General features: G+C 46.6%; 2 protein-coding genes across 10 annotated transcripts in view; one reads left to right on the top strand and one right to left on the bottom strand.

Moving 5' to 3' along the window:
• The window catches only part of Ankrd6 (ankyrin repeat domain 6), a 131,056-nt gene extending 120,984 nt beyond the window's left edge, over nt 1-10,072 (top strand). For all 7 annotated transcript variants that reach the window (XM_005361948.3, XM_013351881.2, XM_013351880.2 and 4 more), the window contains exons 13-16: nt 24-176; nt 4,023-4,136; nt 5,248-5,374; nt 7,414-10,072. In XM_005361948.3, the coding sequence (XP_005362005.1) occupies nt 24-176; nt 4,023-4,136; nt 5,248-5,374; nt 7,414-7,958 (939 nt within the window). In that variant the 3' untranslated portion in view covers nt 7,959-10,072. The remainder of the gene's footprint in view (nt 1-23; nt 177-4,022; nt 4,137-5,247; nt 5,375-7,413) is intronic.
• Nucleotides 963-12,598, bottom strand: part of Lyrm2 (LYR motif containing 2) — a 14,713-nt gene continuing 3,077 nt past the window's right edge. Inside the window, exon 3 of one of the 3 annotated variants that reach the window (XM_013351883.2) lies at nt 963-2,259. In XM_013351883.2, the coding sequence (XP_013207337.1) occupies nt 2,170-2,259 (90 nt within the window). In that variant the 3' untranslated portion in view covers nt 963-2,169. Of the gene's footprint in view, nt 2,260-10,155; nt 12,397-12,598 lie in introns of those variants that run through there. The other 2 variants (XM_005361945.3, XM_005361947.3) reach the window with 2 other exon arrangements.

Raw genomic sequence — 12,598 nt, 5'->3', positions numbered from 1 at the left:
CCCCCCCCCCCCCCCCCCCCCAGGCTCCGATAAAGGGTTGTCGCTGTGAACCTCTCATCAACAAGCTGGAGAACCAGCTGGAGGCGGCTGTGGAGGAGCTCAAAGCCGAGCTGGGATCGGTGCAGGATAAAGTGAACGCAAAGCTGGGACAGATGGAGAGCAAGACCCAGCACCAAGTAAGCCAGTGGCTCCGCCTCCTAGGCGATTCAGAGACCTCAGGGCTTGAGCCCTGGCCGAGCGTGTGCTAACCATGGGCATGTGCCGGAAGTTACGTGTTCCTGCCAGGCATGGTGACACATACCTGTAGTGCCAGCATGTGGGAGACTGAGGCAGGAGGATCACAGATTCAAGAACAGTCTGGGCAATAGTGAGATTTGGTTTCTAGAAAGAGATGGGGGGAGGGGAGAAGCTGGGTGGTGGTGGCGCACGCCTTTAATCCCAGCCTTTGGGAGTCACAGGCAGGCAGATCTCTGTGAATTTGAGGCTAGCCTGGTCTACAAGAACTAGTTCCAGGACAGCCAGGGCTGTTACACAGAGAAACCCTGTCTCAGAAAGAAAACAAAAACAAAGCAAAACAAACAAACAAAAAACAGTGAAACAGAAAAAGGGAAAGGGAAGGAATTAAGGAAGGAAGGAAGGAAGGCAGGCAGGCAGGCAGGCAATACATTTCCATTACAGCGTTTTTTTAAAAAAACTATTAATATTTAAGTTTATTTTCTTCATCAGTGTTCTGCTGAGACTGGGTTCATGGTTTCAGGCTCACCTCAGATGCCCTTTGTAGCTGAGGAGGCCTTGGATTTGTGGCCTTCCACCCCCATTGCCCGAATGCTGGGGTTGCAAGTCTGCGTTCCACCTCTGGTCTCATGTGCTAGGGACTGAACCCAGGCCTTCGGGTGTGTTAAGCGAGCACCTACCAAGTGAGGTACACCACCAGCTCCTGCGAACACAAAGAAAAGCCAAGAGAAGATGATGATGGAATAGCACTGCTTTTATACTCGTAGTGAGAGTCAACCAATTTTCTGTTTTGGTTTTAAGATAAAAATCACACCATGTGGCCCAGGTGGGTCTTGAACTCTGACCCCTTTCCCGAGTGCTGGAAGCCCGGGCCTCCCATCCAGCTTCCGCTCTTGGTCTGCCGCCGTGGGTCCCTTTCACTGCTTCGCCAGTCCCTCCTCTCACCCCGGAGGAGACCGAGTGTTCTCGCTAGTTCAGTGTGCCCACTAGGGATAAGCCCCGGATCCATCACGTCTAAGAGAACCAACAATAACTGCGTGGTATCTGGGCCAGCTTTCACGGTTGTTCATGAGTATTTTATTTAGTTGTTTTTCACAGGTTATTTATTTATTTAATCTTTTGAGATAAGTCTTAAGTAGCCCAGGCCATCCCCAAAGTTACTGCATTGCATAGCGGGGGTGATTGGTGCATGCCGCCACACCCTGCTGCTTGGATCTTTTGTGTACCTGACTGTTGGATGCTGCGGTCTCTCTGAGCGGCTCCCAGTTCCTTCCAGGTTTTTGTCTTTGGAGCATCCGTGCCGGTTGTCTCAGAGCGCCTGCTGTCTTCTGGATTGGCTCCCTAGTTTTTTCATGGGTGTTTAGGTTGTGTCTTCATCCCTGCATTTCTGCCCACAGAAAGGTCTGAGGCCATGAATGGTTCACAGTTCTGAGAGTGTAGTCCCTAGGCAGCGGTAGCAGAGGCTGGCGAGGTGAACTCTTGGGCCTGTTCCTGATTTGCTGAGTTGAATTTAATCACCATGACTGGAATTCTGAGTGGGATCCACAAGCCTGTGACTAGCAAGACCTCCAAGTGCTGCTTCTAAGTCCGTGAACAACAGTTCAATACAGTTACTTAGGTGCCAATAAAAACTTGTGCAGGCATAAGTCATGGTCAGTGGTGTGAACTCCAGACTGAGCTCTGCATGGAGGCTCTTAAGGTCAGGGTACTTCAGGGTCACTGATGCTAAGTTGGGTACTTGTTTTCTTCCACCGTGAAAGTATACTTTTCTCAGGACTAGGAAATGCTCAATGAGTAAGATTTTTCATTGAGATACATTTTAAGGAAACATATGGAATAATAGGCTTTGGAGAAAGCCCACGCCAGTAAAGAACTGTGATTCCTAGCACCATTTCCTAGCGCTGGCTTCCTCATCTTCGTGGGGTTTTTCAGCGCTCAGGACTGCCGTGTCTTTAGAGCCACACGGACCCGTCCTGGCTGCCTTCTTTTCCATCCTGCAGTGTGCGTCACAGTGCAGCGCCGTACCTGTGTGGGAGAGTGATATTTATGTACCCTTTTAATTTTATATGTCACGAGTACTGTCCTGTGTTTTTATCTGCATAATATTCACCTATTAAACAACGTAATTTACTTAACCACTTATTATTAGAGTTTTCTCCTATTCATAGGAATAATGTTAATGTAAACATTTATATATGTCATTTTTGGCTACTTCTCAGACTTTGAAGTGTTTTTACATATAATTTTGTGTGTGTGTGTGTGTGTGTGTGTGTGTGTGTGTGTGTGTGTGTGGTGGAGCTCAGAGGATGGCTTGTGGGAGCTTATTCTCTGCTCCGTGTGAGTCCCAGGGATCGAATTTCGGTTCAGTCTTGGTGGCGATGTCTTTACATCTGACTCCTCTTGCTGGCCCACCCTCAGCCTTGGGTTTAGTGTTAGGATGTGTTAATGTTCGGGATGAATGCTGGCAGCTTACCTTGGAGGAAGGGCGTGCCCATTTACATCCCTCCAGTATCTGGGGTTCTGTCTCAGATTTTTGCCATCATTTAATATTTTATTTTTTTCAAGTTTACATTATGTGGACATTTTACCGTAAGTTTTATTTCCTTGTTCATAGTGAAGCTGATCTCTCTCTTTCTCTCGCCGGGGATGCTGAGTTAACACGCATCCTCACTCTGTCTCTTCCTCTTTGAGACAGTATCTCACTGTGTAACCCTTGCTGGCCTAGAACTAGCTATATAGACCAGGATGGCCTGGAACTCAGAGAGACCCCTGCCTCTGCCTCCAGCATGCTGGGATAACAGGTGCACCATGATGCCCACTGAGGCAGAACATTTTTGTGATCTACTTGCCTCTTGCATTCTGGGAAAAGAATATTTGAAAACTCTTCAGGTCATGATGTATTAATCAGTCTGTACCCCCAAAGGACTGGGCCAGATGAAAGCTAGATCCTTGCCCCCACCCTCAGGTTAGTGTGGGGAGGATGGCAGGTTGGCGAGAAGGCTCAGTCCTCTAAGTGGCAAGGACGGGACGTGAGCCCAGCAGCGTAAGTCAGGTGCCTGAGCCAATGCTGTCACTTTTACACCTGGCTTCTTGTTGTGGACGTCTCTGTAGCAGAAGGGGAGGAGAGGGCATCCTGGGAAATAGGGAGAGTAAGCAGTTCCCAGAAAAACAGCGGAACCCAAGAGACACAGCCGCTCACCCACCTCTTCGGGAACTGGCACAGCCCCACTGAGAAAGTCCGCGTGCATCACCAACAAGACGTGGCTCACCGGCGAGCCCTTGTGGCTGGCCTCTTCCAACACTAGCTTTTTCTCTGTTTGGGGCCCTGTGAGATCAGTGAGCTTGGTCTAGCCTAGGAGTTAGGGCCCTACAGGAAATGTTACAAAGCCCCAGAAAGGCCTTTGACTAAATGATGGTGGTCACTTGTCCTCATAGCCTGCCCTGACTGCCTTTAATGAAGCCCTGGGAAACACGTTCACCGCGGTTTTTAGTTGTTCCTGATAGCTATAGCTCTTACATTTTAGGGCCTATCAGAATCCCTGCCTACATTTGCTGATATTTTTGTGAACTCATGGTCTATTAAGCGCTTAGGGCTTAGAATGAGAAAAAGGGACAACAGTGACCTTATAAGAAATATGTTCAGGAATTCTGAGAAGCTAGGGTTTCATACTGTGAACCAAGGATGGAAGGAGAAGCTGAAGCTGGTTCCCTCTTTTGTGGACTCTCCTGAGTGGAAGCCGGAGTCCATTTTTAGTCATTTCAGTATGCTCTGTCTCCTTGAACCCTAGATGTGTGTTTTGGACAAACTGATGGTGGAGCGACTGTCGGCAGAGAGAACAGAATGCCTGAATCGCCTGCAGCAGCACACAACTGCTGAGAAGCAGGAGGGGGAGAAGCGGCAGGTAAGAATCAGCCAGCCCTTCGCCCCTGAGTCATTGCCTGTTTGCCCAACTGGTCCAAGTCCAACAGTGCAAACCCAGAGGCTGAGAGTGCATTCCATAGCCTGTTGTTTGGTAGCTCCAGTAAAGTCAGTAGCAAAGGGCACACAGTCCTGTTTGAGCCTGTTGCTGAGTCTGCTGGCAGGACGTGGAGACAGTACGCTGGAGAAGAAGCTGTCCTGTGATTGGGCCATTCATCAGCTTCCTCTTCGGGGGTCTACTGCCTTTCTGGGTCAGCAGCAGGGCTGAGTACCTGGGAGTTTCTGAAAGCAACCAAAAACACCTGGCTTGGAAGATTTGCAGGGCATTTAGACATCTGAGTTCTAGTGACCTTGGTTTGGTGGTAGGCAAGGCCATGGGAGGATGAACAATCCCTAACCTTTCAATGTGTGTAACCTCAAGTGTTGTAATGTGAAAGTTCCTTCTTGGGGACCAGAGAGCTGGCTTAGCAAGTGTGTTCTGCTCTCCAGAGGCCCTGTTGCTGGGTTGCTCACAACTGTGTGATTCCAGCTGCAGATCTCACGCCCTTCTTCCCTCCCCTACATGCACACGTGGGGCGAACATTCACACAAACACACACACATTTTTTTTTTTATCAAGGAGTGGGGGCAGAGAAGAGAGAAGGTGTGCACCCCAAGGCACGTGTGTGGCGCTCAGGACAACTTGAGGAAGCCAGTTCTTTCCTCCTGTCTCGTGGGTTCTGGGGATTGAACTGAGGTCTTCAGACTTGGCTGCCAGTGTTTTCAACACTAAGCCATCTTACCAGCCCTTGAAATACACCTTTTAAAATAATTTTTTAAAGATTATTTTATTTGTATGTGTGGGTGTTTTGTCTACATGTGTGTCTATGCACCTTGTGGGTGCCTGGTGCCCTTGGGTCTCCAGGACTGGAGTTAGACTGTAAAGTGGCTGTGAACTCACGTGTGGGTGCTGGGAATAAAACTTGGGTTCTCTAGGAGAGCAGTCTGCCCTTAGCCGCTGAGCCATCTCTTCAGCCCCCCAAAAGTTCATTCTTGATGATTTAATTCATAAGCCATATCAAATTCAATCTTGTACGTATTATTTATGATTTCAGATGTCCTTGGTGGACGAATTAAAAGCCTGGTGCATGTTGAAGATCCAGAATCTGGAGCTGAAGCTGTCTGGAGAGTCTCGAACCTGTAGAGCTAAATCCACACCATCTCCTAGTGACTCCTCTGCAGGTGACCCACACTCCCTGATCTGAACATTGTCCACAGAGCAGATCTGCAGCAAGCACAGTGAGGTCGGGTGTTAGGAAGCATGGCGTATCCAGACCCGTGAGAGCGAGGAATAAGACGAGGGATATGACAGGTGGCCTGGTGTGTCTAAAGACCATCACCAAAAGCAGCCTGCTGAAGAGAGTGTTTATTTGGCTTAAACATCCCAGGTCACACTCCAGGGTAGGAACTTGAGGCAGGAACCTGGAGACAGGCACTGAGACACAGCGTGAAGGAGATACTGCTGACAGACTCGCTCTTCATAGCTTACTCAGCTTGCTTTCTCCTATACCCCAGGACCACTTACCCAGGGTAACAGCTCCCACAGTGGGCTGGGCTCACACATCAACCATTAGTGAAGAAACTGTGCCCACAGCCTTGCCTGTAGGCAATCTGATGGAGGTGGTTTCTCAGTTGAAGTCCCTCTTCCCACATGACCCTAGCTTATGTAAAACTGAGAAAAACCAACCAGCACAATGGGGGCCAGTAAATCCTGAAGATGAGGGGAGATGAAGGACCAGCTTCCGTTTGGGCGGGGCTTCCCTCTCCTTGTTCCTACTCAAGTAGCCTTTTGCCTTTACCTAAATCTGCAAAGCTGTTTCAAGCAGTAGCGATGTCCCAAGCTTGCCCTCAATGAACTCTTACCCTGCAGTGAGTACACGTGATTATTTTTAAAGCTAGCACATGTTCGTTGTACAAAATGATGGTTCCATATTTCCACACGCTTGCATCATCCCAAGTGCTCCCTGGTACCTCCACATCTGATCATTCATTTCCTTTTCCCAAACAGCCCCTCTTCTATGTTATTGCTTTTTAAAAAATCTAGATTCTAGTTGGAAATGGTTGCGCATGCCTTTAATCCCAGCACTCAGGAGGCATAGGCAAGTGGATCTCTGTGAGTTCAAGAGATCCACATTTTAAATTCCAAGACAGTCAGAACTACACACACACTTTGTTTCAAAAAAATAAAAAAATTCTAGATTCTGAATATGTAGGAAAAATATGTACCATCCTTTTTCATCTGAGTTATTTCACTTATATTAATCTCAGGCTGTATCCATTTTCCTATAGATGATATCATTTTTTTCTTTATGGCTGAATCAAACTTCATTGTGTGTGTAAGCCATATTTTATTTATTTATACGGTAATTCTAAAGACATTAAAGCTGAGTAATTAGGTCCTACTGGGGAGCTTTGATAGGTCAAGTGCTTCCTATAGCCCCATCTGTCTACATTTATCTTCGTACCAACATGTCGAGACAGCTGTGAGCCAACTCTTCATGCTAGGACTAGCTATGGAACTGCTGTAGTGAACGGAACATAGGTCAAGTGGATCAGGAGTGCTGCATACCTTCCTCTCAACTCTGCTGTACCCCGAAAATCATTCCCCCTCAAAAAGAGTTGCTGGTGGGGTGTGGGATAGTGCATACCTTTAACTCCAGCATTTAGGGTTAGCTGGTGGGGTGTGGGCTAACCTCAGCATTTAGGAAGCAGTGGCATGTGGATCTCTGTGAGTTCAGGACGATATAGTGAGACCTAGTCTCAAACAAGCAAAGAAAAGGTCCAAAAAACAAATTGGTATATAGTTTTATGTCCCAGAAATGAAGAGCATGGGCAAATTCCCCCTCGTAGATCAGCACTCTTTCTGTGTGGAGACACTGTAAATTCTGTCATTTTTAGGCATTAGAAACAAGACCCAGAGCTTTCTAGGGCAGACAAAACAGGATAAAGGCAAAGCCAGAAATTTACCCTATATGCTCTTCCTGTGGCTAACACAGAATCCAAGAGCCCTGCTGAACTAAGATGAGAATCCTGGAGAAAAAGTGGGAGGGAAGGGGGGGGAGAGGGAGGAAAAAGATGAAAGAAGCTCAGAAGGGGGAGGAGGTGCCTAGAAAGGCTGAGGCTCTGCGCACCCCAGGACTCTCAAGTGAGTGAGACCCCAGATCTGTGGTTAAATAAGGACATTTTTTAACCACACTCTGACACTTGTTTCTCCTTTGTAGATCAACCAGTGGTAGCTGCAGGGCCATTGGCAGCTTCCAACAGCTCCTCTCAGGTTGTGAGGCCCAAGGAGAAGGCACACAGTGCCACTGCTGCCCAGAGACAGCAGCAGGAACTGCTTCCCTCTGACGGCACATGCTCCCGGTTGAGGAAGGTCAAGGCCCCGGCAGCCCCCTGCCCCTTGAATGGGGCTCCCAAGTGTGATCAGCAGACTGGGTCCTGTGTCAACAGAGGCACTCAAACCAAGAAGTCTGGCAGAAGTGGGCAGACCAAGCATCGAGGCCAGCAGCCCACGGCCAGCAGTCCCTGTGGGCAGCAGTCCTCAGCAGCGGGCGGTGATGTCCGAGATGCCTCGCAAGCCCTGGAGCTAACCCAGTACTTTTTTGAGGCCGTTTCTACCCAGATGGAAAAATGGTATGAACGGAAAATAGAAGAAGCACGAAACCAAGCCAGTCAGAAAGCCCAACAAGACGAGGCCACCCTGAAGGAGCACATCAGAAGCCTGGAAGAGGAGCTTGCCAAGCTGCGGACAAAGGTGCAGAAGTAAAACCCAGACCCTGAGGGGGAAGCAACGGGACTTCTGGCTTGGTAACAGGGAAGTAACTGTGTCCCGGGAGCGAGGGATTGTGAACAAGGTGGAATTGCCCCTTGGAGTCACCAATCCGCTGTGGACACCTGCTTCTGTGCTCTCAAGTTACACCCAAGCCTGGGAAGCTTGAGGAGTTGCAGGTCTCACTCCTAATTCTAAACCTTAGGCCAGGTTTATAAAAGCAAACCACCCCAAGAAGAGAAGGTGTGTGCCTAAGTCTGATTCAGTGACATGGAATGTGTTAGGGGCAAAGATTACTCTCTGGGAACTCTACAAGTAGTCATTAGTATCCACGTCAACACACCTGCTGTGCCTAGCCGGTCCCAGCAGCCGGGACTCAGATGCAGGAAGCTTCTTTCTCCCCTGTAATTCTCAAAATGCTCATCTCTTAACTGGGTAAAAATCTTTCAGATTTTGAGGGGAAATACATTTTAATGATCTCAGTGTCCAGTATGTCTTAAAATAATTTTAAAGGTCGTGTAAATAAGGAGTAATTGCTGACTAAAAATGTTTGTCAGATGAGAAAAGTTTAAACCATTGGTCAGATACTGTGTTTTTAGTCAAAATAATTGCGACTGTTAGGAAAACATTCATGAAACAACTCCAGCCAGTTACTTAGACTTCCTTTCTGAATACAAGACTTTTGTTCTGTATTTTGTAAACAAAGCAATTTCACGGAAGTTTAATTTCTAATTGACTTCTCTCACTGAAGAAGATCAAGGTAAAAAATTGACTAACTCGACTTCAGAAGGCTTTTCTTGTTTACTGAATGAAATGTACCAGAGACTGAGGAGGTGAAGATATCTCGGTCGAGACCTTGGATTTCTCTTGTAATCTTTTGGATCATGGATTATATCCTTCTCCACATGCTCTACATATGCACAGAAAATTCAGTTGTTTCTTTAAGCCTAAAATCTAAAAACTACTGACCATGAATCGTGACTAAAATGCTGTTTATTGAGCCAAAGAGAAGTGATATTTCAGGAATTGTGTAGTTAGCCCTTTGTCAAGCCAAGTTTTTGTTTTTCCTTCTAGTGACAATCCATGAATACAGACATTCCTGTAAACGTGACAGGGATTGAGTACAGAGTCCAGTGAGTCCCAGTTCATGTGATGGACCTGTCTCTATCCTCTGTGTCTTGGGAGGTGCAACCCTTTTCCCAACAAGATGTCACTCACTCCTGAAGGGTCATTCCTTATTATACACCAAACTATTAGGAACTGCCTAATACTAAAGAGATGAAACCCTGAGCTCAGAGAGTTATGCTCCAAGCAGGAGTTATTTTCACTATTAGACTACTTCTTACCTCAAGACATCCCTGTTGAGAACTGCAAACAACTGTAATTGGTCTCTACCAGAGTATCTTGGTGGCTGTACTTTGATGATATACCTCCTACCCGTCAGAAGCAGGCAGCTTATCACTGTGAACTGGATATTTTGTCAAGTCATTAAGCATAGAGACCAGGCTACTGAATAAGGGCAGTCAGCCCCTTACCACAGTGGTGGGTGTTTGTTGTTGGTTGACTCTGTACCCCTAGACTGGCTTTGAACTCATGATCTTCCTGTGGCGGCCTCCTGAGGTCTGGGGTTAAAGGAGTGAGCCCCATAGCCAATCATGTTCTGTCTGTAGCACCAGGGTTAGGTCTGTCGCCATTGTTTCTTAGCTTTGTGCAGCATTGTCCCCTGTGCCATGTGCTACAAGAAGCAAGTACCCCAGCCGTACCTTGACAAATCACTGTTTATACCATGTATTCTCATGTAGCTCATGCTTCAAACAGAGGCCTAAAGTGTCAACAGCTGTGGAAAAAGTCATAAAACAGTAAAGTTGTACATTACTCATGTCTTTTTTAAAAAACGAGTTAGCACATCCAGTATATTGTACACTAAATATCTGTGATAGATGTGTTAGCCCTCGCATTGTTTTTGACTTGGGGAGTCCAAAACAGGCTTTTCACATGTCTTCTTTAAAATTTTATTTTTGGTGAAAGGCATGTTGTCTAATGTTTTTCTCACCTTGAACTTGTGTTTCCTGCAAGCATTAAACATTGTTTTCAGTTCTGTTGGTTCTCTACTCCTTATTTATAGCCATTTGTTCTGCTGGCGGCATTCAAGAGTTCCTGAAAGAGAGTCTACACCCAGTATTTTACTTACTTAGAGCAAATGCATCTAACGTCAACTTCAGGTGTCTTGCATCCTTTAATGTTTTTAATGCAAGCATATTAACACCACAAGGTACAAGACAGGATAGCACTTTTAAAAAATACAAGAACAAATTGATTTTCAGTAAATGCAAACGGTAATCAAAAAGGCTTAATCTTGTGTGTTGGGGGTGGGCACGTGAACATGAGTGCAGGTACTTGCTTAGCTCTGGGTCCCCTGGAGCTGGAGTAACAGGCAGTCAAAGCCACCCCATGTGGGTATTGGGACCTGAACTCGGGTCCTCTTCAAGGTTAGTATGCTCTTAACTGTTGAGCCACCTCTCCAACTCCCTAAAAACCTAAAACGAATATAATTTCTCAAAATCCTAAATCCTGTGATCTGATTTATTAGGATGACTTTTGTTTTTTAAATCTGGGCCTGATTCTATATAATCCTTTTCCAAGGCAGATATAGGCTGCTTCCGTTCAGAATGGCCTTTTCCTTAGCTCTGCTGGCACTGCCGGTGTAACTGATGCTCACGTCCCCTTTCCTCGGTCTCCATGGACCGATGTTTGGGCATATCCCAGTGCTTGCTGTGCTGAGTTTGAAAGGTGCAACCGACGGCCCCTTTTAGACAGGTGATGCAGGGCAAACTGCGGCTTCAGCTGCTTACGTGTTACACAAAGCTTTTGTGTGAAATCTTTCTCCCGTTTGTTAATCTCTCTCTTTTGAGACAGGTTTTCAACTATGCAGATCTGGCTGGCCTAGAACTCAGGGTACTGGATTAGAGGTGTGCCTTTACAACAGGATTGATGTTGGTTCACGTGCATAGTCAATTGTTAAAACATCTTAAGTTCTAGGAACAAGTATGAGTCTGACATTCAAACAGATAACCTTACAGGAGACACTCAGGTCGATAGGCTGTACAATCCTGAGTCCAGATACACTGGATTCCAGATAAGTAAAACGTCACCAGTAGCTCCATCTGGCCAACATCTCAAGGAAATGTGGCCCTGTGCCCAAGGAAAACACTGATTAAAGACCCTCCTCGTGACGCAGGTTCAATTCCTAGCACCCACATGGCAGCTCACAACTGCCTGTAACTATAGCTCTAAGGGATCCACACGCTCACACAGACACACATGCAGGCAAAACATCAATGCACATAAAATAAATAATCACACACACAAGAAAAAGCCAAACAAGCCTTGGCCTATTCGCCAGAGAGGGGCTAATCAAAGGACCCTTGGAGATGAAGGGAAAGCCGGGTACTGCACTAACCTTTCCCTCTGAAAACAATTCCATCCAAAGTGTTTTATCTGCTCTAGAAATAATTAGGCAGGGTGTGGTAGCACACACTCGGCAGAGGCAGGTGGATCTCTGACTCTAAGGCAGCCAGAGTTACATAGTAAGTTCAGAGAAACAAAATCGAACCCCAGCTTGCCTTAGGATAATTGGCAGCTGAATACGATTTTAAAGAGTTCCCTGTATGCCACTTTGGACCATCATCAGCATCCACATCTCATGACTGCTGTTTAGTTCCAAGATATTAGACCTCCTCAGAGTCTGTATTTGAATTTGAATGTCAATCAACCACACGAGGTCTTCAAGACTGTTCACAGAGAGCAATGTGGCTCACATCTGCAATCCTGGCAGATGGTAGGTGGAGGATGGAGGATTAAAACAGAAGACCTGGTTTCAAAAACAAAAACCTAAATTACTCACAAATGGTTGCTATGTCTGCACAGGCTGTATACTCGCTTAGAAAAGCATGGGGTTAGCTCACTCACAAGCAGAACTGTGCACGGGACCCCAGGGCTCCAGGAGGTGGCGCTGTGCTCAGGTCACATAGGTTAAGCACATTTTGCACCATCTTTCCAGGCACCCAGCACAAGAGAGTAGTCAGGTTCCCAGTCTGGAATCCCTGTTGTTGACAGGACACAGACTTCTGCTTACAGGACAGCAGAGTCCTCAACACGCTTCCACTTCCACGTAGTTCACTCAATGTGTATGAGTTTTATCTCAAGGGCCCCATGACAACTTTGCGATGTTTTCTTTCTCCCATTTTTGAAGTGCAGTATACCAAGAATCTGCCTTGATGGCTCAGTGTCCACAAGGATGTTAGGCGCAGGAGTTGAAGAACTGCCCAGTCTTCCCTCTTCTTTCTGCTGTTTCAATGTTCTCAGCTCTTTCATTTCCAACCAAGCTCCAGGTGTTCTGAGGTCTTAGTGCTCTGGTCATGAAACCGTAGCACACCTGAACAAAGTAATTTCACAATCCTGAAGGGCAAAGCAGGCTTTCCAAGTTCTAGAGCAGTGGTTCTCAACCCTCCTAATGCTACCACCCTTGATACAGTTCTGATGTGGGAGTGTCATATATCAATCTGTTGATTTCATTGGTTAAGTAATAAACAAACTGCTTGGGCTCATAGCTTAGAACATAGGTGGGTGGAGTAAAC

This window comes from Microtus ochrogaster, linkage group LG5 (genome assembly GCF_000317375.1).
Source record: "Microtus ochrogaster isolate Prairie Vole_2 linkage group LG5, MicOch1.0, whole genome shotgun sequence".
Taxonomy (NCBI): domain Eukaryota; kingdom Metazoa; phylum Chordata; class Mammalia; order Rodentia; family Cricetidae; genus Microtus; species Microtus ochrogaster.
The sequence above is the reverse complement of the archived record's forward strand: the minus strand, read 5'-3'. Positions and strand labels throughout refer to the sequence as shown.